Genomic DNA, 27,964 nt, shown 5'->3' on the forward strand with positions numbered 1-27,964 from the left:
ATCCGTCACACAGCGATAGACTGAAATACGCCTCAATAATCAGCCGTGTTTCTGCAAATACTGACTTACCCACTGTTAAGTCGGAGTTTCTCTGCGAGAAGATGCAGAAGAAGAACCTCTTTCTTGCGACTGGAAGAGATTAGTCGGTTTTCCGCGGCCGCCGAGTGCAGACGCGTCTTCCTACGAGCAAAGTTGCAGTCGGAGTTGAGTCGACACGCCGCGGGGCGAAGGCAGTGAGGCCAAAAGAGTGGTCATACGTTTCCCCGGACTCGCTGCCGTGTCTCATCTCATGTTTTATTAATAGCATGCAGCTTGTTGTCTATGCTCTCTGCTTTATTTATATATCTGTGTTTTTGCCACAGTAAAAATCAGGCGACATGTTTTAAAATCACCACTAACTCAGATCTACATATATGTTTTCTCCTACAGAAATGTTGCTCCCTGTGCGTGACTTAAATGGAAATCTTGCCTTTTTGGGGGGGGGGGGGGTTCACGTGTAGCAGAAACCTCTGATTTGACAAATGTAGCGTGTAGCGGTGGAAAGCGGCCCGCTGGCTGTGCCTTCATGCATGCTTAAGCTCCAATTTATTCTGTCCACCTTAGAGCCGGGCTTAAAAGAGAATGGCAAAATTAAGGAAGTTCACTCTTTCGACCTCGACCTGCACAGATTAATCGGAGATGCTACACGGACGTGAGCCCAGGAGCATTAGGAATTCGTTTTCTCATGACATCTCTCAACACCCAGGTTTATTTAATGCTCTGTGCTGGCATGTGAGTGGAACTGTGCACAGGTACCCTGATGCGTGCATATGTGTGTGTGTGTGTTAATGTTTGCATGCATATACGTGTGGGAGTATGCGTTTTGATATCTTTGCTTGCCTGCTTTGCCTTAGTTCAAAGGGGTTTAGTCCCGACAACGTGATGTCGGCTGCGTCGGATCAGCCAATCCCGAGCTGGATAGCAACATTAGGAGCCAATCAGAAACTCCCAGCAGCCTTTGCTGTGTGCCCTCTTTCCATATTCAGCAACTCTAGTCTCAATCCGCTGGCTTCCCTGGGATGTTGCATAAACCCCCCGCTCTCTTCAACATGCTTCCATATCATAAGTTTCTTATGTCTGTGTTTTGACAGGCTCTCAGCAGCGTTTCTGCACACAGGTGCGTGCAGAAGGCTCCGGCGCAGGCCAACTGTCACCGAGGTGGCATGTGCATGTCAGCGGGGTCACAGCGGTTCTGTTCTGTCAGGGCTGCAACGATCATTTGATAAAGAATGTTCAGAGTGGAAATCCAAAGGCATGTTCCTGCACCGTTACGCACTTCGCCATGAGTATCTTGTTGGTTTCACATCGTGTAGGAGAGCTCATAATGCTAACTAATAGCTTATTTATGAAGTTAGAACCAAGAACACAGTGGACGGGACTGCAGAGGCCTGCAGGCCCTGTTCCCTTCACGGTTCCTTAACTCTCGACCTTATGTGGCTTCACTCCACCTCTCTTTTTCATCTCTGTCACCTTTTCAGACTAATTTAAACACAAACACTTCACCCTTCTCTGAAATATCTCTCCCTGTCCTCTGCTACTCATTGTTTGTGCCCTCTTGATGTTTACAGATTCCACCTGCACCCCCCCCCCCCACCACCACCACCACCACCAACACCTCCACCCTTGTCTTCTTTGCAGTGAAACACAGCGAAGGGGCAAGGGAGTGAGCAAACGGCCCGGAGCCCGTCAGCACATCCGCAGCGCCGCGCACTGAGTCGACCGCTCCCCGAGGCCATCCGCTCATCACATAAAACACGCTCACATTCACTTGCTCCTCTTTTATCTCTTAGTCACCATCTCCTCCTGCTCCTCACCCCCCTCCCCCATCTCCTTCTCCAACCCCCCACCCATCTTTGCCGCCCTTCATCTTAACAACCAAGGCTTTCCCATCCTCCTTTCATTGTTTCCTTCTCATCTCTTCTTCTTTTTTTTTTCCTCGCCTGTACTTCCTCGTCCCTCATGGCTCTCATCCTCTCTGTTTTTTGAGGCCATGCAGTATTTATGGTGTGGGCTGCTGATGCTGCGTCAGTGAACAGAGAACATGAGCATACTCCGATAGACTCACAAAAAACCTGCCAACATGGCCGACGCAGCTGCCCTCGCTTGATAGCGTCTACACGTACGTGCACCACCGCTCTTTGAAGTTGGCGCTGCTGGAGTCGTACTGAGAAGTAATGCAAGTTTCAGAATTGGCCTCCATTTCATCAATTGTAAAATTTTTGTTTTTCTGGGGTCAAACGGAGATAAATCAAGCTGTCTTCCATCTGGCGGTAATTTCTCTCCCGACAGCTGAAATGAGCATGAATATTCCTTCATATAATATCTTAACCCCAGCTGGCTGCGACACACGCCAATTCCCTGAAGGGGTCCCCCCGTATTCCCCTGTGTCGCCCCATCCCTCAATGTTAGGGCTGCCTCTGCCCTCTCAAAGCAAAGCCCCCCTCAGGAGGGAACCTTGACCTCTGACCTCTGGCCCCAGCTACCCCCCACACTTCTGACTCCAACCTTATTCCTGTTGTGCGGTTGGCTGATGACGGCGTGCTCATTACCAGGTGTCAGTTATTACACCCTCACACGCGCTGACGGCCCTAATTTATGGAGATTGTGGCACGTGTGTGTGCAGCGTGTGCCTGTTTGGGGGGGTAGGGCCTATTTGACTGTGGGGGAGTTTTTATAGTTTCTAATTTAGTTTTATAAAAAGCGGTTTTGTGCTTTTAGGGACAAATCTGTGTCGCTGACGGAGTTTACAGTGAAAGTTTCTCTTCAAATTTTGAATCAAAACGAAAGAAAAAAAGTGCGAAGAAAAACAAAATCAACGGTAGACTCAACGTTTGGCTGATTTATGCTAAATCAAATCATCACATGCACCAGTGCATCAAATAATAATGTTTATTATTTTTTGTTTTCGATCTCTTATTTGTTTACATCCCAACACTCCCAGCAACAGAAGCCTCTGTTAATCCAGAATCCGGTTTAAATCGCAAGCGGACCGACTCGTCTGGAAACAGCAAGGCGAGCATCACTCATCATGTTTACATGCAGCTAAAAATAAACGGTGAAGGTCCAGAGTCACAGTGGTCTGACAGCGTGCCCGGGACCGTGAAGTGATCATGTTAGGGGGCGCGTCGCCATGTGGATAAAACTGAAACTAAAGCTGCTTTCACTTCAGGGTCTCAACTAATGTTTGCAGAATATGTTCCTCCCTCATGTGTGTGAAAAGTACGAGACGTGTTTTCACTTCTGGGAAGCGGCGCTGTGATTATCTTCGTGATGCGTCACGTGCAGTAAGGCACATCAATTCTGCTGAGGCACACACGTTTGGATTTTAAATTGCCTCTGTATGTGTTGTGTCACCATCCAGCGGCAAGCGGGGAGTCACTTCATGATTTGTTCAATGTGTGTATACATATGTGTGTGTGTGTGTGTGTGTGTGTGTGTGTGCAGGTGAGTGTATGCGTGTGTCCGCTAGGGATGCTCTCACCATCCCAGCTCCGAACTCTGCCTCTGTCTCCAGCGCGATAGCAGCGGCTTACATAAGAACAGGGCAAAAATAGAAGTCGAGAGAGGAGAGGAGGAGGAGAGAGCTCTGCTGGCACGCACACAGTTGTAATGGGACCGTGGGGCACGGTACAAGCCTGAGTACTGTCTCTCTCACACACACACACACACACACACATGCATGCACGCATGCACTCACTCACACACACACAGACAGAGGGAACACTGAAGTTATTGGGACTTCTGCTCATTTTTTGTTTTCCTAATAAAACAAGAGAAAAAACACCGAAGTTCCATCGACACCAGGTCGTTTCCTGATGTAAGTTGTTTTAAAGCTCCTCTCTATTGGATTTGGGTAGCTGTTGCATTTAAGTGCATGAAGATGAGGTTAGGGGAAGGAATAAAACAGGGTGAAAGAAGTAGAAAAAGGAAGTCACATTAGAGTTTCCATTAGTGCTCGCTCTGCCGCACTAATTGGAACGAGTGCCAAGTGCAAAATTTCTGACTTCATTTCAGATGCAACAGAAGCACACAAAAAATCACCAATTATACAGAAACACTTCCTAATTGCAGACTCTGACTTGACTGGTGAAAGTTTATTTCTCTCCAATAATAAAATGATTTTTTTTCTTTTGTTTTGCCTTTTTTAAATCAATCCCAGCAGCAGCTGTACTCCTATATACGTAAGAAACTGAACAGCACTGGAAATATGAGCGGATTAGCACATTCAAACAATAGATTAATGTAGTTTATAGTAGAAGGAATGGTCATGTTCTCCAGCATCTTCCTCCTGTACCAGCTCATCTCCAACATCAGCATCATTTTTAATCTGATTACCTTCTTAATCTTCCTGTTTTTCTTTTTTTCTTAAAACTGAAAAATCTGCCAACGCTTTATTCAAGCTGACCCATTTCTTCCTGCCCAACAATCTCGCAAACACGTCGTAAACGCACACGGAGCAAACACGGGAACAAATAGAATCTGAAGGGAATTAGGTGAGAAATGAAAAGCGAAAGCAAATTTCTGAAGCATGCCGGGAAAGTGAAGCTGGAAGTCAGGAAAAATGACAGGCTTTTATCCCCAACTGCCAGCAGGGACGAGTTGAGGGGAGCCATTTTTTTTTCTCCTGCTTTGCAAAAGAAACCCAGAAGAGAGATTTTACAGAGATGCGAGAACTTTCAGCGGGTTTAAACTTGATAAAAATTATTAGCGTGTACGTTTGTGTCTGCAGGTTTGTGCATGGACGTCTCTTAGAGAGGGTGGCTACTCCCACAGAGACACCAGTTCAACACACACACACACACACTTCTATTTGAGTTAAAGGTGCCACGTTCAAATCCTCTTTTTTGGGGAGGGGCAGTTAATTAATATTTGTGGCTTTTTGCGTATAGGTCAGTGACCCTCAAAAGGCAGTGTGTGTGTGTGTGCATGTGTGTGTGTGTGTGTGTGCATGCGACCCTTTGCCCCTCCTCCTCTGTCTACCCCCATTACCCTCTGCTTTCAGAGGCAAGGCTCTCATGCATAATGCAAAGAGAACAGGGAGGTTCTCATTAATAATTACTGCCGCCTTTGATGGATGTAGAAAATAACGAAGGGGCCGTTAAAAATGGAAGTGAGGAAGGCGGAAACACAAGTACGAGGGTCATTTATTTATTTGTGTGTGTGTGTGTGTGTGTGTGTGTGTGTGTGTGTGTGTGTGTGTGTGTGTGTGTGTGTGTGTGTGTGTGTGTGTGTGTGTGTGTGTGTGTGTGTGTGTGTGTGTGTGTGTGTGGTGGGTGGGGGGGTTAGCTAGACTACCATTTCAAATGGTGTTAATATTTTGAAATGGGAGAATGGACTTTGGAGATTTTTGATATTCTGATTCATCAATAGTTCTTTATCTTTATTTAAAATAATAAATCGTTTCTTCTAGAAGGATTTTTCTTTCTACTGAGCTTCAATAGAAGAAGAGAAGGGAAACTAATAGCTTTATGAATATACAAGTGCAAGCTGTGTGTGTGTGTGTGCGCGTGCGCGTGCGCGCGTGTTGGGTTGCCACAAACTCACGTCAATGTCAAAGGTCAGCAAAAGTGGTTGCTGACACCTTTGCAGGTTAACCAATGAGAATTAGGTGAACCGCCAATAGCAAACTGACTTGGTTTATTTTATTTAAAGTTACCTTAATTCAGCCAAAGGAGATCATTTAAATGTATTTTGTTAATAATAATGAAGAATTCAGTTTTTTTTTTGTAGTCATGATACGTAGTTGCAAAATAAGAAAACGCATAGCAAGACTGTATGGCATCGTGAAGGTGAGGATTTCAAAAAGAAATGCATGGTGCCTACAGTGAAACATGGTGGTGGTGGTGTCCTTATGTGGGCTGCATGAGTGCTGCAGATCTTGGGGAGCTGCATTTCATTGATGGTATCATGAACTCAACAATGTACTGCTATAGACTGAAGGAGAAGATGCTGCCATCACTCTGTGCACTTCGTCGCCGTGCACTTTTCCAACACGACAATGATCTGAAATTAAGCTACTGTTGCATTTCTGAAGAACAAGTTGAAGGTGATTTTTATTTCAACCAATTTTTGTAAAACTGAAGATTTTGTGATGTAAGTTATATTAACCTTAATTTCATGTTATGGAGTTAAACAAGTGTTTCATAAAACCCAACCTTGTGAAAATTCTGGAAACTGTTCTTTTGTTCATTGAGCTGCTGATTTAATTAATACTTTTTAATGTTTTGTATATATTTGAACTTTAGCAATGTCACCAACTCTGTATCAGTCTAGATACTTCCGCAATTGTGCTCTGTGATATCAACATTTGTACGTAAACAGATGTCTAGCTAATGCTAATGCTGAGCGGCGCTCAATTCAAATAGCATAGCAAGCTACGGGACGGGCTTTGCAATAATTAGAAATGGACGCATTGCCTACAATATATCACAGTACAGGGTAACACTTTCACTTCTACAGATTTCTAAAGGATCCTACATAATTCCTGAAAGGGGGGGAATCCGCATATTGCTGCTTTAATTGAACAATTTTCACATGGACTGAAAGTCTCATTTTTGACTTGGTGTGTCCAAATCCAGGGGCGGCAGCCTTCCGAGGACACATTGTCACAGCGAAGAGATAATGCTGTCCAAATTCATAGAATACTCAAACTGTTGTAAAAAAGATTCAAGTTTTAAATGTTGGTATAATATCTGGTGGTAAAACCTTAGAGGTTATGTTGTTAGGCTTTTTTCATTTGCATATTTTTTTAACCCTTCCACTGTCCAATTGGGTGACCCCGCCAGGAAAGTTGACCATTGAGCATGGTTGATAGTTTATCCCTTGAGGTCCACGTGGCAGGGGTGAGGTGGTGCTCACTCCTCACCCCTGCCACAGGAACCTCAAAGGATAAACCATCAACCATGCTCAATGGTCAACTTTCCTGGCGGGGTCACCCAATAGGACAGTGGAAGGGTTAAATATGTTTTTTGGAAAAACTAAGAAAAACAGTTGTAGATGAGGTCTACCTTTACCGCTAAGTTTTAACTTATGCTAAGTGCCATCATGTTTGCTAGGCTACAAGACTTAAATTCACAACCACTCACTATAGGACCCGACCTACCTGGACCGGTGAGAATACTGCCCCTAGAATTGGACGCCCTCTTTATACTTCCTCAGGTCTTCTACCTTGTACTCTATTGTCACAATAAGGATGAAACAAGAATGATTTTCTTTATCTATAATGCAGAAAAGCATCACAGTATTTAAGAACTATACTGCAAAATGGTGTAAATGTGTTTAATCCACATTTACACCAACAATGATTCATTCATAGGGCACCCTCACTGCTTTTTTTAAAGACTGACTGAATGTTTATGTTGAGGCAGCAGCAAAGTCTTTTCATAACCTTGTTGTCACATTTCACATGTAATATTTGCTCATAAAGAATGACATTGTGGATTGTTTTAGTTTAACAGTTTTTTTACCTGCAAAAAGGTTGTTTTTTTATCACATTTGAACCACAAAAGCATTTAATATTGTCGAGGAAATGTTCAGTGAAGCAAATTCTCTGAGGCAGCAACATCACTTATTGTGAATTTATTCAGCGTGTGTCGGAGAGCAGGCGCTGTCTGCTCCGATTCGAATGAAGACCAGATAAATACTTATGGCCGTTATGCTCGAACAGGCTGCGTTGCAGATAGGCTGTGACACTCTATGATGTAAGGTAACATTTAATATAAAGGGAACAAGATATGCAGATCACTGTGTCAGCGTGATGTCTGCTGCATCAGTGGAGAGAGCTAGTTACCAATGATGTGAAGAGAAAACCAACAAAATGGCACCAATGTGTTATTAAATCAACAAAATGCACAAATGTGTTGATTTTAATCTTGCATACACACAGAGTAGTTACAAAAGTACAGAAGTTACAGCCAAGTTGTCAGAGGTGTGGACTCGAGTCACATGACTTGGACTCGTCATTATTTTAATGACTTCTGACTTGATGAAATCTATAAAGACTTATGAATTGACTCGGACTTGAACGTCAATGACTTGTGACTTGAATCGACTTGCACCTGTTGACTTGATGATGACTTGAGCATGTTTGATATTTTAGCACAAAAGTGGCCCGACATGGACATAAATCATTCTTCGTTCTGGGTTTCATGTACTGTTAAATGCAGCAGCACTTTGTTTACAATCAGTTTCAGTTGAACTTTCTGCTTGTTGGAGCAAATAAATTAAGCTTTAAGAAGCTTTATTACTGGAATTTATTTATTATCATTGTCATTAAATTGAAGTTTGACAGATGACTTGACTTGGACTTGACTTGGACTTCCACATCATTGACTTTGAACTCAACTTGGACTTGACTCGAGACTTGACTGGAAAGTTTTGTGACTTACTTGTGACTTGCAAAGCAGTGACTTGGTCACACCTCTGTAAGTTGTCATGGATGTAGGTTTGGGGGAAGCAGGGGGGACATGTCTCCCCCACTTTTTTCCCAAAGTCACTTTTTGTCCCTGCACTTTTTACCGTCCAAAAACAATATTACGCCATATTAGATGGACACTGGTTGAGCACTAGGACCAAGCAGAAAACAACCACTTGTGTTGAAGCCTGTTTCTCATTAGAACCGTCCATAAGCTCATCTATTGGCTCTGCTGATACTTGCTAACGTGTGTTTGGCCGTTCCTGCCGCCTGTGTAGTTAACAGGTCTGCATTCCTGACATTGCATAAAAGGGCATCTGGGCTGTAGTTTTATACTTATTTTTGTATATTTACTGTTCAAGACCCCCACCCCATACCCCCTTGTCTTCATGCCAGTTGTGTCCCCCAAACCCTCCACCCCCACCCCCACCCCCCCACTTCTAAAGTCAAAACTATGTCCATGCCAGTTGTCAAAATGTATTGGTTAGAGTTAACCTTTTCAGTGGCCTAGTGGCAGTGTCCATCCTGGGACTGGGATATTGGGGTTCAAGTCCCAGTTGGATCATACCAAAGACTTTAAAAATGGGACAAACGCCTCCCTGCTTGACACTAAGCTTTAAGGGCTTGAATTGGGCGTTCCCAAGTGTAGCCGCAGCTGCAGATGTAATTTCACTAGTGTGTTATGATGGTTATTGGGTACTTTAACTTTGACTTCATAACAATTCAAATAAGAGCCCATAATTCCATACTACCTTCTACACCAGTGATTTAATCTAACATGGTCTTAAGTCTAGAAGTGATGAAGTGTTGATTGACATCATACACCTTATGACACTGTATTTGATCTTCTAGCTATTGGATGTGAAAACTATTGGCCAATATCTCCAAAACTGACCACGTTTTGTTGGTTGGGGTTATGGTCAGTTTGCCATGGTGGCCATCTTGAATTTAGTTGACTTAATAAATTGTTTATTACATTCTGAAAATGAAACTCAAGCAGTGGTTTACGAGATGCTCCATATTGTCAAGTGAATTTGGACATCTCACCAAAGAAATGCGTTCAGGTGTGTAGGTTTGATGTGGAGGAACTTGGTGAGGGTGACTCAGCTTGGCGTGGTTTCAAGCTGTTTCTATTAGTAACAGGTACCAAGTTGCTGCCTTTATTTCAGGACTTGCTTCCATGTGGTTTCGAGCGTGTCGAGCCAGCCCAAAAACGGGGCGTCAGAGACTCCTAGCCAATCAGTGCATTACTTGCGAATGTTGATTATCTTTAGTGCCCATCTCCAAAAGATGTTGTAATAAAGACTTTCTGAGCACAAAACTGAAACATGCCCAGCGGTTAGAGAGACATTAGCATACAACAGCCCCACACAGAGAGGCAGAAATATTATCAGCTTTTCTCGGCGAGCAATAAAAGAAAAACAGCTGGCGATATGGGGTCTATGTGTGGTTAATGGTGTAGTAGCAAGATCATTTGTTTTTGTACTGACCATACAGTGTATCATCAAAGATTTGCTTTCAAGCTAAGATGGGGTAAAACTGTTCTATTGTAAATATTTCGTAAAAATATGTAAATTTTCAGCAACCGTAGCAGGAAAATAGATGGAATACGTCCAACATTTACAGCACATCAAATAGCCAAACTAAAGATCTCCAAATCTATTTTAAGTTAAAGTCCCATTAGTTGTCACACACACTGATGTGTGTGCGAAATTTGTTCTCCGCATTTGACCCATCCCCTGGACGAGCGGTGAGCTGCAGACACAGCCGCGCTCGGGAACCATTTGGTGGTTTAACCCCCCAATCTAAACCCTTAATGCTGAGTGTCAAGCAGGGAGGTATTGGGTCCCATTTTTCAAAGTCTTTGGTACGACCCGACCAGGAATCAAACCCTGATCTCCCAGTCTCAGGGCGGACACTCTACCACTAGGCCACTCAGCTGGTATTTTATATTATTTATTTTATAATGCAGAACTCTCATCCACTACGATAAAACTTTGTCTTCTTCTTTGAAGAATGTTGTTATACATGCATTTGTCTTTTCATAGTTTGGGAGTACACACATTTTTAATGCAAAACTGCAATAGAGTATCTGGTCTTTTTTTTTCCAATTATCAATAAAGTTGGCAATTTTGTGCCCTGTAAGTGCATGGATCCATTAATATTTGTGCACACAATGCATTTTTCATAGAAGGACAAGATAAATGATAAATGACTCGCACTTGTATAGCGCCTCAGAGTAAGGACTCCAAAGCGCTTTACACTACAGTGTATCATTCATCTATTCACACACTGGTGGGGATGAGCTACGATGTAGCCACAGCTGCCTAGGGGCACACTGACAGAGGCTAGGCTGCCCAGCACAGGCGCCACCGGTCCCTCCGACCACCACCAGCAGACAAGGTGGGTTAAGTGTCTTGCCCAAGGACACAACAGTAGAATTCTCTGTCCAGAGCCGGGATCGAACCTGCAACCTTCCGATTACTGGACAACCCGCTCAACCTGTTGAGCTACTGCTGTGGAATCCCTCTCTCCTATAGCAAAACAAGTCCATCGTAACTGCACTAATCATAATTTTTTACCTGAACAGTAGATCCAATCACTGTTGGTGGGAAAACCAGAAGTAATTTAACATTTGTGCAGCACCAGACTTAACTTTTTGGTTTTGCCGTAGCTACATTTGTGCTTCATTCAGAGCCTCGGCATATGGCACCAAAGAAAGCAGTTAAAAGTAGCATCAGTACAGTACCTGCCAGGCACCCAACAGAAGATGAACACTGAGTAACCATTTGGTGAACACAGTGGAGCGTTTAGCTCACGAATAGCCAGTTCTCCCCCTCAGGAGTCTGAGAAAAGTGTTGAAGCTCAGATTTGTTGGACGAGCACAAACACGACTCCGGTGATTGCCAGTGTTGCTGAATGTTTGATGTATAAACAAGCAACAGTGTGCCAGTCTGTTCACATATTACATTTATAATGTCGTTAGCCTCCAATGATATTTTTCCTCTAAAGGTGCCATAAAAATACTGTAGGAAACAAAGGAAAATATTAAAATGGACAATCACTTATGTTATTGAATCAGACGTCCACCATCTGTAATACACATTACACACAGTACAGAGGCTGAACCTCACACAACACACCAAGCACTGCAAAACTCAGAGATTTACAGCGACCGAGAAGAAAAAAATGGCACTCTTCAGCAAAGACAGACACCAAACGCTCGGGGCAAGGCAGTGTGAGAGATAATAGCGCAGAGGCCAGCCTCCGATGCTTTCACTGATGCCAGAGCTGCTCAGGACTGTTGCACGTGAAGCGCTTAGAGGTGACGGCAGCTGTTTAGCTCTCTAATCATGGTACAACTGGGCCTGGGCTCCATCCAAACCCGCTGATGTAAAGCTGATGAAAATTTTGACACAGAACACAAAGAAGAAAATGCACCTACCTGCATTAGCTCCAACACCTACCCGACTCCGGCCTCGCCTAATGGAAGCCCGGATCTGCAGCCATGATGATTTTAATCAGCTTTGTGAATTCAAGATGCAGAATGATGCTGTGTTTGTGGGAGTCTTTTTAAATGCAAATGACATTGTGTCTGAGGGGATTATGGTAGTTATGCTCATTTGTGGGGGTTTTATTTTCTTTGTGTGTATTTTGGTGTAGGTATGAGGCAGCAGAATGACCGTGGTACACAGTATCGTTCAGCCATTTATACATCCAACCCTACTCAACAGGAAGTGGCTCTGATGAGTAAAGTGGTCTTCCAGCAGGTACACACACACACACACACATTTTATTCTTTTGTGTATGGTTTTTGCCTTTAAACTAATCATTTAGGAATTTTAAGTTGAAAGTATTGATTCATGTGTTTGATGTTTCTAGAAAGAAGAGATTTCTTAAAGACTAAGTTCACTTGTTTTTTCAAAACATCAGCATCATCTCTAGTATTTTTAGCCACTTTTAGAAAAAAATGCTGCAAATTTGTCACGATGCTGAGCCGGCATCTGGCAGCTTTAGGTCATTAATAAGTGGTCAGATTGTGGCAGTAATGTGGCGCAATCACGTCCGTTTTACAAAAGATTACGCAATGGCGGTAAAACGGGGGTACAGGGGTGGTCTCTGTGCTGCTGCGGACTTCCGTTTATCTTGGACATAACTTGCTTTTTATTGCAATCAAAGCCGCGATCATTAATTGTTTTTCACAAGCCTCGCCTAAAGGTGTCTGTCCTTGTGCAGTCTCTGGTGATCTGACCTCCAGCTCTAATGGAGAGGAGGTCCTGGAGCTCTGCATCACTCCAGTTTATCATCTCAGCTGATTGTGTTTACAAAAGTGAAACTATTGATTGGTTTTACTTTCATTTTTCATACAGTTTCGTGGTAGTAACTCTCCACATGATCATGATGCCTTCCTCTGCTACGCCAAGGCGTAATTTGTGTTCACAAGTCTAGCGTCATGGTAATATTACTACCGTAATTTCCGGACTATAGAGCGCACCTCAATGTAAGCCGTACCGGGCTAAAAGACGCAGATATCTACTGAATTGAAAACGTAGTTTAACTGAATGTAACTGAACTGATCAGCTTCAAACAAAACAGAAATGTTATTGATTAGTTTATTCATCGTCCTCCTGCGCACTGAAACCACTGAAGTCATCTTCTTCAGTGTCGGAGTTGAACAGCCTCAGAAGAGCTTCGTCACATACCTTTTCTGTGGCGATGTCAGTGTCACTCTCCGTGTTGCTGTCATCATCCCGGGGTGAAGCTGGGAAAACAAGCGGCGCCGTTTTACTGTGAAAAAAATCCTCCTGGGCGCTTTCCGTTGCACACCTTTAACCATTCCTTCGCGCATTCCTGGTTGACTAAAGTCGCACCTTATAATAAGCCGCATGGTTCAAAGCGTGGGAAAAAGTAGCGGCTTATAGTCCGGAAAATACGGTACTAAGTGTGGTGGCATGAATGCCACAAAATTCCCGCATTGCCATGTTGCCACGGCACATTCATTAGACACACCAAGGCGGCAGTAGTACGCTGATTTTCCGGCATGGTGTGTCTTTTAAAAAGGGCTGTTGTATTTCTTGTGAGTTGATCTCTGTGAGACAAAAGGTGCTCCTGTTTTAGGAACTAGAAGTTAGCAGAAGACGGCTGGATTTGGAGTCCTATTATTTCACATTCGGACATTTCACCTCTGATTGGATTACAGCATTACGACTCTACCACTGACTCTGTTTGCTTTGCAACTTTGATGTTTTATCTCCAAAAAATAGCAAAGCCTGTAGGAGTTCTGCCAAGTTGTGGAGTTGCTAATGCTAACGGTTAGCTTCTACTAATCAAGACGTGCTTCGTTCTCCTGGACGCTAAACCAACAACAATCTTCCTCATTGTGAGCCAATGTGGGCGAGTCCATGAACGCTAATTTGCAGTGTGACGTAGATCTGACTGGCTTTTCTAATCCCAGCATTTCCCCCTCTATTTTCTGTCTCTGACTGAAGCAGGAAGTAGGGGTAGAAGACTATTTTCATGTTAAACTCAGAGTGACCGATCATATTTCAAAAATAAAGACAAATATGTTTGAACTTGCTCTTTAAAAAAAATGAAGCTGAACTAATTTTGCAAATCTTTTCAGCCATTAAACAAGACTATATTGTAGTTGTAAGTTGTCCTGCTTATTTGAATAACAATGGGAACCTCATGGCCTCTTATGCTGCTTATTTAAACAAAATCAGCTCTGTTTAAATTGTATTTATCTACATGCACTCAGTGACACCCTCACTTTTAGGGTGAATGAGTTAAAGCGGGTCAGTAGGTCATCCCAACTGATATCCAATGCTCTAATTTCTTTAGCCATCCATCTGTCCATCCGTCCACTCTTCTGGTGCTCCTGTGCCTTTAGAGCTCCCTTTCTCTTCTGAATGGTATTCACAAGTGAGCTGCAGAGGTTTTAGAGGGGGGCAAATGATCATTGACATGGTTACTTTTGGGCTCTTGGGGTCAGCGGTCGCAAACCACAGAGGCCGTTAAGTTGCCGTGGTAACAACCTTCCAACCTTGGCCTTGGGCTTGGGTCAGAGGTGAGGGGAGGAGTGGCAGCTGAGACCAGCGCCGTGTGGAGGTGGAGAAAGACAAAAAACTAAAGAGAGGGAGGAAACTATATCAGAGAGCAGTTGCTGTCAGGCTGTCAACTGAAAACTGACCCCTACACACACACACACACACACACATATAAAGGGACATTAGATAGGCTTAGGCAGGTATCAGAAAGCAGGAAGGGCTAGAATAGGTAACCATCACGTAGAGGGACTTTTCTGCCTGCAGAACTACCTTCAATGGCGCAGTCGCATTACTCGCCCTGCGATCTTCAGCAAAGTTCACTTGGAGGAAGTGTGCAATAAGGTTTCGAGTGTGTAGTACACAAGTGTGCAAATAATCACTGAATATGGCCAGTGACCATTATTGCGTCATCGACAACGACGCATACAAACAAAACTGACGAGCACTGCTGTCCACATTAAATCGCAGTCTAAGACATTCATGGATAAATATCAGTCATCTTAAAAATAACTTATTTTGTTTAAAAATAATTTTTTTCAGAAAAGGCACTCGAGCCCTTGCTCCGCCTTCTTCCCAAAATTCCCACACAGCAATGGATTGTGGGTAAATACACTTTCGGATCAATTCAGACTTGAGCTAAGTGTTACAAAAGGGGCGTGGCCAACATCCGCACTTGAGGACACTACACACTCGCACCCCTGGGCTGGAAGTGCGAGTATTGGGATTGGGCCAGTCTTTGATACTGGGAGCTTTTGTCAGAGATTTTGGTTCATACTGTCATGATGGCATCACACAGTTGCTGCACATCCATGATGAGTCCAGCCAGCTCTTTGTCCACTATGGCCATAAAGCAAAGGATATAGCCGCTGTGGTGTTACCCCCCCCCCCCACCTCCACCCCCAATCGTTAGAACAGCCGCAGCACGAACCATCGATACAAGGCAGCATGGATCAAAGTTTTATGTTATTTCCACCAAATTCTGATCCAAAAATCTGAACGTTGCTGCTTAAGTTGAGACTGATCAGACCAGGAAACATTTTTGTAGTCTTTTCTCCTCTGACTCTTTTAGGCCATCTTCTAAACCTTCGAGATGGTTGTGGGTGCAAATCCGAGCAGTTTGGCAGATTCTTACTCAGACCAATAACCATGACCCTAAAATCTCATTCCTAACTCATTTTGACGCTCATTTTTGAGCTTCAAGAAGCTGTCTTCCACACCCATGTGCACCGAGTCGCTGCTTTTTGATTGTGTTAACAAGCAGTTAATCAGGTATGCCTAATAAAGTGGCTAGGGGGTATTCGTCTTTCTTCACAGGGCTTTATCTTCTGATACACTTAATGGATGTGTAGACACAATACCTGCTGAATTTTCAAAGTTAGTGCATGACATTAATTTAGTAAAAACAAACAGTAATGGGAGGCTCTCAAGTAATGGTGCACAAAAAAGTTACGTTGAGCTTTATCGACTGACAGTCGAGGAAAAGCTGTGAACCTCACATCCCAGCCTCACAAAACCCACTTTTACAGGCACCAAGCAGCGTTCCGACATCCCTCTACCCTCCCATCCGCTCTCCCCACCAACGCTGCTGACACCAGCGATCTGTCAGCCACTTTAGCGGCACCCCAGTTCCATCTAAGGGCGACTGGGACCCACTTCTTGTTCAAGCAGCTGACATGCTGAACCAAAATGGCAGCGTCCTGCCCTGAAATGGAGGAAGGCTCGAGCGGCCGAGGTTTGGTTATAATTTTTTCCTAAAAGGGCTTTTTGGCAAAACATCAGCAAAAAAAGGAGACATGTTCACCAGCGTGATGAGAGTGGGTGGGTGGGGGCGATCTTAAAACGACCAGAGATGAGGCGGGCATCGCCAAAAAAATCAAAAATTCAGATTCCACCCAAGCGTCGGCCCGTGAGTCACAACGTGCTCTCACTGGCACACGCAAACACACATCTGGCACAGTCCAATGAATAATTAACCCATATGAAGAGTCTCCTCTGCAAGGCTTTCACTTCCTTAACTTCAGCGATGAGGGGGGAGGTTTGGCGGGGGTAAGAGAGGGAGGCAGAAAAGCTTGTTTAAGCGCGAGAACAGAGAGGGAGGGGTGGCGAGGGAGCAGAGAGAAGGGGGTTGTCTATAATGAAATTTGAAATTTGCAGAACATCAAAGGCTTTTGTAGCCCAGCCGCTGTGGCAGCAGAGCAGAGAGGAGGAGGAGAGCTTCTCCTTCTCCATCTCCCCCCGCCCCAACCCTCCATCTCTCTTCTTCCCCTTCTCTCGCTCGTTCCATCCCTCCATTCTCGGCTGAAAAGTGTCTCCCTAGAGCTGGGTGTGGGGTTTAGCGGAGGGTGAGGGAGAAGGGATGGGAAGAGTTGATTAGGAGGAGAGAGCGGGGTGGGGGTGGCTCAGAGACGGGTTAGGGGTTTAGAGGGAGAGAGAGAGAGAGAGAGAGAGAGAGAGAGAGAGAGAGAGAGAGAGAGAGAGAGATGAGCTGGGGCTTCTGCCTGCCTGTGTGTGTGTGTGTGTGTGTGTGTGTGTGTGTGTGTGTGTGTGTGTGTGTGTGTGTGTGTGTGTGTGTGTGTGTGTGTGTGTGTGTGTGTGTGTGTGTGTGTGTGTGTGTGTGTGTGTGTGTGTGTGTGTGAACAATAGGTTTTATCAATCCAGTTTCAATATTTGTGTGTGTGTGTGTGTGTGTGTGTGTGTGTGTGTGTGTGTGTGTGTGTGTGTGTGTGTGTGTGTGTGTGTGTGTGTGTGTGTGTGTGTGTGTGTGTGTGTGTGTGTGTGTGTGTGTGTGTGTGTGTGTGTGTGTGTGTGTGTGTGTGTGTGTGTGTGTGTAGGGCCTTGGAGGGGTGAGTGCACCCTCTGATAAAGCTTACTTAATGAGCTTGAAAAGGGGATGGAGAGGGGTAGAAGTTTGGATGTTGGGCGGAGGGGTTGGAAGTGATGGAGAAGCCCGAGGGTGGTGAAACGGGGCACAGCATCAGCAGGTTTCTAATCTAGCTCCTAGTCACTCGAGCTCGTGTCTCCTGTTTTGGAAAGTCTTCAAAAGTCACATTTTCCCTTCCAAGCGTTCCCTTCCGATTTTCCGACCTGTCTGGCATTTGGAACCATTTTTCTTTTAAGTTGTCGCTATTTATTTTGCTGTTTGTCAAACTGTTTCTAATCCCACTTTCGTAAAGAAAACCAGACGTTGTGAGGTGATTAAAGCGGCTGATCTCTGTCTGAACGACTAAAAGAGCGGCTGGTTTTCTGATCACCTGCTTGATCCTGAATAATAATAATAATAATAATAATAATAATAACACACCACCTCACTCCAATTCTAAAGTGTGTGGATCCTCTCTGCTCTCAAAACGTAGGAGTGTTGGCTTCCTCGCTCACAAAATGTAGGAGGGCTCGCTGAAGATGAGAGCCTAAACTAAAATGGATGCCTGACTCGCGCTGAAGGAGGGAAACACGGATGCAGAACCGAGCCGGAGAATCGTTCTTAATTTGGGTCAGACACGAGCAGATACCAAAGTGTTTTCTGTTTGTGTTCCACCATCAGCTCCACGCCTCCCGCTTCCTGAGGTCATTGAGGGCAAACGCGCCACGCTGCTGCAGCGAGCACCATGTCAGGCATTTTCATGTCTGCTCCGCCACAGAGTGTATTTACGTTTCTGAGATGTTTCGAGGGCCTTTTGAGCTCACTCTGGCGCTCAGGTGTGCGGGTGCGGCCGACGCTGAGCGCGCTTTTGGAAATGAGCAGAATCCATCCAGAGTGGATGGGAATGCAAATGTCTTTTAAACATTTCTTTTTGTGGCTAATCTTCATCCGGAGGTTCTTTCATCTGTTTATATCCACACATAAAGTCAGCAACGATATGCGGTGAAACACTTTTAACATCAAAGTCGGCTCCTGCAGTCGGTCGACGCTAAAGGAATCTGCCGTGGCGGCTAAAAGCTAGACTGATTAACATCGGCCAGAATCATCTGGTGTTTTTGCTGCTTATGGCTTCTATCAGACAGCAGGTTTATTCAAGTAAACGATGCCTCAAGTCAAACATTCAGTTATTTAATCTAAACTTTATATTCGCTTAAAAAATTCTGGAGTTTCAGTTATAAAAGTAACTAGTTTTTCTGTTTCAGGCTCTCTTAACAACTCAATCCTGCTTTTCTTCCTCCTAAACTATTAGTTTTGGTTAGTTTATTATTATAACCAAGCAAATATGGACTAAAATTATAGTTGTGGATTACATAAATCACCAAATTGAGGTAATATCTATCTTCAAAATGTCTTCGCAGTGAGTCATCGAGTGTCACAAACTCTACGTCAGTAACGTCTCCCGTCCCCGCCGCCACAGGGCCCTCAGAGGGACGGAGACGCACCGAGAAGACTGGAGGGGGGGTTAAAGAACAGAAGAAGAAAGGAGAGTACATTTTCTTCCCCCTGTTCTTCCTCCTCCACCTCTACCCCTCTCTCAGGATGTCACGTCCTATTTGTGTCCCAGGGTCGCCTCGGTGGCAATGGCGACGTCGCTAGGGGCTCTCTCGCTTGGCTGGCGAGCGGGGAGGACATCGGTAGCACAGAACACCGGTCTGTGCTCGCGTTAGAGAGGGAGAAAGCAGGAAAATCTGAATCTATCAGGAGATGGAGAGAGTCGGGGGGGAGGAGGGGAGAGAGATGCACCCATTCAGCCATGTCTTTGACATGGAAGTCTTTCCGACAGGCGTGAAGAAAGGAAGGGCTGACTGGGCTGAGTGAGCTCGGCCCTGGACACACACAAGTGTGTGTGTGTGTCTTCAGTTTTTAATAAATGACACCAAAGCGAGGCTGATTCTACACCTGAGCCAACATCGGAGTTCAGCTTTAAGAAATGATTTCTGTCTCCACAAATTCAGACATGCTGGAATTTTCTGGATGCGTCCAGTTTTTAATGCTTCCTCCTCTGACTGATCACCGCATCCTTGCACCATCACCGCCGCTGCTGTCTGTTAGCAGCCGCGTGCTCAATCTGAGGTCATCTAATTCTCTTCCCTCCATGTTTTCACCTCCACATCCTTCCCTCCGTCCCTCTGCTGCTGCTGCAGTAAGTGAGAGAGAGAAAGCCAAGCCACATAAGGTTATACACAGTGGCATGACGCCATGCATTCTGATTTATAGATCTAAAATGGCCGCCGTGTTGTGACTGCTGTAAAGAGTTGGGTGGAGAGCGAGGGAGAGGTGCGGGGGTGTCAGGGTGGAGGTGTGTTTTCAGGAATGGTGGACCTTTCCTCAGGCATTGCACTCTCCTCCTTTGGAGCATCCCTTCTCGTCGCCCTGGAGGGTTCTGCCGTGGTTTTGGGGTCTCGACTGATTAATTAGGCCGTGATGAACGAAGCGTTGTGCTCGTGTCAGCCGGCATGCCACCGTGCCGCCGGAGAAGGGCAGGAGATGAGTTATTTTCTTGGTCTGCATCTGGGAGGTGGAGGTGAGGCCGCCGTCGGGCTGGTGTGCGTCGGTCCCCTCCTACGGCCAGATCCCAGGCTCACATTGAGGCAGCAGCAGCTGAGGAGTTAGAGGTCAGCTGCTGCCTCAGCCTCTCTGTGGGGCACGCATCTTTGATTTACTCACTCCACTGCATCACTTTCAGCTCCAGCTCACTCAGCTGGTGCCACACTGCCTCCCTGTGGACGGATAAATCCTCTACGCCGCTGCTGTCATGCTGAGCTGTGGTGATGAACACAACATCCAGTTGTCATGCAGAATTACTTGAAGCGTGATGTCATTTTTAAAGATTGTTTTTATATTTGTTGGCATTTGCACCAGAGTGAATATAACAAAGTAAAATTTGTAATAGGTGTGTCTTTCTGTATACAAATAAAGCAGAATTAATGTTCAATATAAAAAACATAATAAAAATTTGTAAAAAAAAAAAAAAAAACAAAAATTGCGCAAACGAGGAATGTAAAAGCAACATTTTATGCAAAGTTTTATTTATTAATTAATTTATTTATTTATTTTTGTTTTGCATTGTCAGTTTTTACTGTAAAGAAAAAAAAATTCAGTAAAAAAATGAAGGTTTTTGCCAAATAAATTCAAATGGTTTATTTTCATGGACCAATTTTGCACTTTTATCAAAATGTAAAACAGTCAAATTCCTCTGGTATTTTATTTTAATTAATAATTTTATTGTTTCATTTGCATTTTTATGTTTTTTTATATCTTAAATATTCATAAATATCATGAAGATGGACAAAATATTGTTTGGCATGATTCCAATTTCTATTCAGCTACTTTGCAACCTATAATTATACAATGACGACACTGTTATAATGCAGTTAAAATAGATCTGTTCATTCAAAACTGGATGAAATGTTCATAGAGTGAGATGCATGTTGACAAATAATTAACGTTAGAAGTCTCTGATTCACAGAAGATTTGTGAAAACTCCAAAATGGCTACAACTCTGCCAGTTCTGCAGATATGACGTGTTTGAGTCAGAGGATCAAAAAGATTCTTTACCAGTGACACAAGCAGTCAATAATGTCCTTCACGAGCTTCCATGGCCTCTCCTCTGAGACCGAACCGCTCCGCTTCTGCAGACGTCTGCAGGTCTTTAAAGTTAAAAGGCTTGTTGCTCAAGTCTTTAGCTGTTCTCCGCGGAGACGGGATGCCATTCACACCTCTGCAGATACGTTTTTGACCACTTTAACTGTCTGGTGACATCGTTTCTGCACTCCGTGTGACCTTCTGATTCATAATCTAATCCTGGTGCTCTAAATATTAAAATCTGCTTTACTGTGAATGAGAATTTGCCAAATAGATTAAAAGTTTTGGTGTAACTGAAACAATTCTCTGTCAGATTTAATTAACTGTAGCTGACAATAGACCCACCATACTTTTGATCAGGTGTTGATTTTTAGATATTTTATTATAGATCTTTGCAGAAAAAAGCATTTCAATTTTATATTTTAGAGAAATCACAGCAGAATCTGAAGTGTCACAGAAAACTCCAGTTATTATTTTTTTAACGAATTCAGATAGTTTGGTTCAAACAGCCCAAATATGAATAATTATGTATAAAAGTGGAATAAATATTTAATTTACAAGTACCCAGAGTGAGGGCGCAGAAATTTGTGGCTGCGTGAAACTGAATAAAATCTAATTTAACAACAATAATTAAGATTTTTTTAACAACTTATTGATACTTGAAGTTTCACTTTATTAATCCAACATCTAACAGCTCTTTTGTCTGAAATTCACCTCACAATTTAATTTTCCTTATATTTTACCTTGTGCAGACATGCAACATAAAGGGCAGATTTGCTCACATTAACATGACACCTTGAAATAAAACTTTCCATAAACGATAAGTAGAAATGATGGCCGGCCTTCGATAAAAACGGCATTTTTCTTATAAGAAATTCAGTAAGTCAACTAAAAATATAAAACCAACCCATCATATTTGTGTAACTCTTTAATTTTTATCTAGGATGCTTATTTATCATATTAATCTAATTAATCATATTTAATTAATTTTATTAATCATATTGATAAAAGTAATCATATTATTTTAACTAATCTTATTAATCAAATCAGTCTTATTAATGTATAGATCTTCACGAGAGTTTTGTTTTTATTTTGTCTTTATATGAAAATATTAATAACCGTTTATTAATTATCATTTATTTGTACTGTATTTCTCTTTAAAACACTAAACCAATAATCTCAGAATTAAGCGTCCAGTGTTTTCTTAAACTTTATTTATTGAGAGGATTTATCGACCTTATGGTTGTAAATGTTGCAGCACTCTGAATTAGAGAGAAAAGATGTTGTAATTACATTTTTATTACAGTGAAGATGGAAACGAACTAGAAGAGCTTCATAAAGAACCCCATCATACATCTATATGTGTAAACGGAACATAAAACTTCACATTAACGGATTCAAACCTACAAAATGTGTGGGATTATCCATCAGTGAATGAAGCATGACTCTCAATTTAAAAAAGGAGATTAAATCTATCCTTCAGTTACGTCTAAATAACAGATGATCTGTAGTCATGAGCAGCGATTCGGGGTGAAAACTTGTGTTTATCTTTGTTTGCTCTGCTGCTGCTGGTTAAAGAGGGAGGAGAGCGTAAACCAGTAAAGACAGACCAGTTAAAGCCCGACAAGGTGATAAAACACACTCAGCAGGACACTCTCTCTCTCTCTCTCTCTGCAGCACCTTTTTATTTAGGTGTTGGCTTCATCCTCCACTCCCTGCTCTTTTTAAACCAATCACCGTTAGAGGCACTAAGTTACATAATGCAGAGATAACTTTTACATAAAATGTATCCCATCTCTGAAAATGGTCACAGCCTGGAAATGTTCAAGTTTGTGCCAAACACAAGACTTAAGAGTCGTGCAGAGCCGAACGCGGGGCTAAAGGGAACAGCTGGAGCCCACATTGGATACACTCAGCTCCTTTTTTATGATCCTTAGCAAATTCAGCCGACTCCCCCCACAAAGCAAAACAAAGCTCCTGGGTGCTGCTAACCCGTCGGAGGTGTACAGAGCTACATGCGAGCTACTTGTTGCCCACAGACGGTCTCAGGGCGCCTCAGACTTGTTTTGTCAGCTCCAAGGGTGCCGATCTATAGAGAACTGGAGCGCTTGTGTTATTAGGCAGAAAAAAGTCACTCAGCGCAGCAGGCACACCTTTGATACTCCTGTCAGAGTGAGTGTGTGTGTGTGTGTGTGTGTGTGTGTGTGTGTGTGTGTGTGTGCACTTACACATTTGAAGGCGTCTCTCGTGGTGTTTAGATCTGTGAAAATGTCTGAAAGAGTCCTCAAAGAAAGCAGATACCCTTTGATGCTTTGTCCTACAGAAAGCTCTGCACTAAAAACACAAACTGATGATCATTTTATTGTGAAAGGTTCCATAAGTTTAAAGATGTTGGTTTTAAAACGTGACTGTATCGTATCTGGAGCGTGTCAAGTGAGGAGATGAAAGAGACTGTGGAATTCCAGCAATCTGGAAGTTCCCCTTTTCAGGAATTATGAAAGATTATTTTGAAATCCATAAAAGTCCTGGTCATAAAATTAGAATATCATGACAAAGTTGGTTTATTTCAGTAATACCTTTTAAAAAGTGAAACTTGCATATTAGATTCATTCATTACACAAACTGATATATTTCAAATGTTCATTTCTAACCAATGTAACGGTATGAAATGACCCCCCCCCCCCCCCTCCTCGGGAGGACTAGTCTGCATGAGATATGGCCTCAAGGTCTCATGCATTTGCTCTAAACTGCTTCTTTCCAGCTCAAGAGGAGAATGAAGAATGGACTCTCTCCTTTTAATAAATCAAAGAACTCTATTTTAATAAAGCTAATCAAACAAAGTGTTAGTCAATAAATAAGATGTGACCAATCTGTGAAATCAAAATATTAATTACTTTATTATAATCCTATAGAATATAATAGTTAATATGGCTTTAAATGTTCCAATAGGACTGATTTCACGTAGTGTTAAGAGACGACACATTGCTTTACTGATCCAATCAGAATCTGCCAGATCTGACGGAGGGGTGGTTTTGGTGGTGCTTGGTAAATCTGTCATCTTTTCATTCGACCATAAACCGAAACATCCAAAGTATAAAACTATGCCCACGTCATCTCTAACGCCAGTTCAAAGCGTTCTAGAGAAGTTGTCGGAGTGGCCAATCCGTAACTTTCCTCTTCAGCCAAAAGAACCAACGACAAGCTGGATAAAATCTGTTGCTGTTCCAATTGCTGCAACGGTTCCTTTCAGAATAAAAGCTGAACCTTCACGACCCAGGTTTGGGTCTCGCTAGATGCCAACAAAATTGTCGTGACCCGGGAGTATCTCAAGACAGGTGGTCGGCTGCCGCGGCTGTTTCTACGGGCTCCGGCTCCACAAGGTCAAGCTGGACCTTTACACCTCCTGATCTAGACGGGGACTTCCGCTAAGGGTACATAGACCGACAAATGGCGTTGAATGCGTTTATGAATCTCCTAACCAAAGCTTAGCACGAAGACACCACCTTCATTTCCCATCAGAACTAATCGTTTCTTCGGATTTGCTGGTTCTGAGCAACATTCCACACTACACCATTCTCCGTCTCATTCACCTTAGTTACACCATACATTTAGTGTTAAAGTTAGTCTAGTTTGTTTAGTAATAAATCTTTAAACTTTTAAACTCGACTCTCTCTCTTCTGCTGTCCCTGAGTTAACACGAAGTTGTTATCTAATCTCTGCAATAAAAAGTTCCAATCTTCTGGTTAAAATAACCCAACATATCCATAAGGTTGATTTCATATTTCCTATGGAATCCTATGTCTAATTTAAATCATTACACTGACAACTAATGAAAATCCCAAATTTAGTATCTCAGAAAGTTAGAATATCAATGCAACAAAAGGAATTTTAGAAATGTTGGCCAACTGAAAAGTAAGAGCATGTAAGAGCACTCAGTATTTAGTTGGGGCTCCTTTGGCCTGGATTACTGCACCAATGCGGCGTGGCATAGAGTCCATCAGTCTGTAGCACGGCTCAGGTGTTATGAGAGCCCATGTTGCTCTGATCGTGGCCTTCAGCTCTTCTGAATAGTTGGGTCTGGTGTATTACATCGTCCTTTTCACAATACATCATAGATGTTCTATGGGGTTACGGTCAGGTGAGTTTGCTGGCCAATCAAGAACATCCCTTAGAGCCCCTTGTTATTTAAATTGAGCGCTGCTAAGTGTTAGCCAGTAACATTTGACATTCACTTACATACAGATTTCTAACACAGAGCAGGTGTGTGAGTTAGCAGAAGTCCTAGACCAGGCGGATTCAATTCCAGGCCTGAAGAGCCGGAATCCAGCATGTTTTAGTTTGTTCTCTTCATCACACCTGATTTCAATCAGTAGGTGATTAACAGGCTTCTGCAGAGCCTGATGAGCTGCTGCACAGGTAATTCAACCACTGAATCAAGTGTGTTGGAGCAGAGAAACCACTAAAACAGCCTCCAGGCCAGAATTAAACACCACTGTCCTAGATTGATGCAAAGTTGTTGACATCTCATATGAATAAGCAACATAATGTGAAAAAAAATGTAAAATAATGTGTTGTAGCTCTGTTGGCCAGCTAGATGAGAGGCGTGGATTTCAGCCGCAATGATGGAAGTGGGGAGAAGGGCTTACGGTGCTATGCATTTATTTTCCTCTAGATGGTGCACTCTGACAAAAAAACGACAGGTTTCTGCTTTAAGCATCAATTGAATCTTCTAAAATAGACAAAAACATGCAGCTGTGTGTGTTTTGTCCTCAGGAGCTGGATAAGAAGGGGTACGGTCCGATCTCAACGGAGATCCTGGAGGGGCAGCAGTTTTATTACGCAGAGGATTATCATCAGCAGTATCTGAAGAAGGTTCCTAATGGCTACTGCGGCCTGAAAGGCACCGGGGCGTCCTGTCCCATCAGAGGCAAGAAAGATGAGCTATAAGCTTTCTGATCCCCTTAAATAACAAACATCTACGTACATCTACAAAGTCAAAGGAATATTTAGACTTTTTATATCTGTTACAAGCGTTTTTGCAGACATGAGTAAATGTCTGTTTTACCAGTGAAATGAGTGCTTGAAGCTGAAATTATTTATATTTGAAAACCTTTAGCGTGTGTTCATCGTAGAAGCGGCTGGAAAGTCCTGGAAACGCACCTTGAATGTGCTTGAATTTGACTTCAGTAAAAGTGTGGGAACCCTGTAGTTGTGATATTTTTAAAGCTTTTTGTAAACTGAATAATTTTAAACATCAGTCATAAATCTGAGTGTAAAATGGAAATAATCAGTTCTATTAGTAGGTGACAGTATATACCTACATAAAAATAATAATACATAATACAAAAATGTCCATGTGTTCTAACGTTTTTTACATTTACTCAACAGATATCCTGAGTGTTGAATACTAACAATAATAATAAAATAATAATGATTTATATTATTACTTAAAGATTGCAACTATAGCGTAGAAACGACATACTGAGGTAAAACTAAATAATTTAAAAGGAAATCCTTTATAAAGGCTAACAAAATTAAACTAATATTGCATCTGAACTTCAGACATTAAATGGAGAAGAAATCTAGAAAATTAGACTTTTAATGGTTTGTGCAGAAAGTTTGTTTTGTGCTGCAGTGACGTTTGGCGCCCATGGGGTGGAGATGTTCTCCAAAGAAAACCTGAAGTATGCACAACCTTTTTTTGTGACCTGTGCATATGAAGGTGTGTAAAGTTGGCAGACTGACTAATTATTGATTCCTTCAATATTTAACCTTTTAATCTCAAATGTGTCATTTTTATGGATCTCAGGATGACTTTTTTCTTTCATATCCAATAAAAATGTACTTTTAAACATTCACAAGAAAACTAAACTAACCCAGCTTTAACTGTTTTGTGAGTTTCTCCATTTCAAAACAATAAAACTGATTCTTTTCATTTAAGCTGCATGCACATTTTCTGCAGTCATTAGTTTTTCTACATGCATCTGCTCATGTACCTAAATTAAGCTACTGTCTTATTTATTTATTTTCATTTATAACCTTCTCTGCTCCACTTGAGAAGGGACGTGCCGCAACACTGAGGGACAAATGAAAATGACTCACTTTAGAAAGCAGAATGAGCAACTTGAGGCGGCCCTGTGCAGAACCTTTACCCCACTTCTTACAAAATAAAGAATAGCTGCGTTGCACACATCGTCTCTCATGCTCGAGAGAAATAAGCAATTCCGGAAGCAGTTTTTTGCAACACATTTTAAAATTAAACAAGCTTACGCGAAAGTATTTTAAAAATAAAAAATCATGGTTGCAATTCAAAATACCGAGATGATATCTAGAAAAAGGTTTCTGGTCGACCGCAGTTGTGTGATTCACCCCGCTCTTGTTTTTCCCCTCCCTTTCTTTCTCTCTCTCTCTTCTATCTTTCTTGTCTGTGTGTATGTGTCACATCCTGACACCTGTGTGTAGGTGTGGACCAGGGCACAGGTGCAGGTGCAACCTCCCCGGGCCTATTTTAGTATTGGGACAGATATTTTTGCATGTGTCTGCATGCAGAAGCTGTGCATGTGTGCATGTGTGTGTGTGTGTGTGTGTGTGTGTGTGTGTGTAGGCATGTGAAGCTGTGGCTTGCTTGATCAAACTTTTCTGAGTGGTACGTGGTGGAGCCAGCAAGCTGTTTTCCTATGAGTGCCTGCTTATAATCTGTTTTAAGTTTTTTTTCTTCCCTTCGAGTGAGCGAAAGGCGACAACCCTTTAATTCTCTGATAATTATTTCCTCCGATTTGAAGCGAGGATTGCAAGAAAGCTTCAGTCACACGCTGAGATCAGTTTCGCCGCCACCTGCATCAATGGCCGACTCGAACAAGAGACGCCTCTGTTTATTTCTGCCACACAACAGAGACGGCGCCGTCACAAATAAAGGTTACGAGTTCAATATTAGCTGGAAGAGATCAGATGTGACAAAAA

At 42.8% G+C, this 27,964-nt stretch overlaps 1 protein-coding gene across 3 annotated transcripts in view; it reads left to right on the forward strand.

The window, feature by feature from the left end:
* msrab (methionine sulfoxide reductase Ab) overlaps positions 1–26,355 on the forward strand; it is a 42,463-nt gene extending 16,108 nt beyond the window's left edge. For all 3 annotated transcript variants that reach the window (XM_015969872.3, XM_054741679.2, XM_054741681.2), the window contains exons 5-6: positions 12,116–12,222; positions 25,778–26,355. In XM_015969872.3, the coding sequence (XP_015825358.1) occupies positions 12,116–12,222; positions 25,778–25,951 (281 nt within the window). In that variant the 3' untranslated portion in view covers positions 25,952–26,355. The remainder of the gene's footprint in view (positions 1–12,115; positions 12,223–25,777) is intronic.
* Positions 26,356–27,964: the final 1,609 nt, after the last annotated feature.

This window comes from Nothobranchius furzeri, chromosome 18 (genome assembly GCF_043380555.1).
Source record: "Nothobranchius furzeri strain GRZ-AD chromosome 18, NfurGRZ-RIMD1, whole genome shotgun sequence".
Taxonomy (NCBI): domain Eukaryota; kingdom Metazoa; phylum Chordata; class Actinopteri; order Cyprinodontiformes; family Nothobranchiidae; genus Nothobranchius; species Nothobranchius furzeri.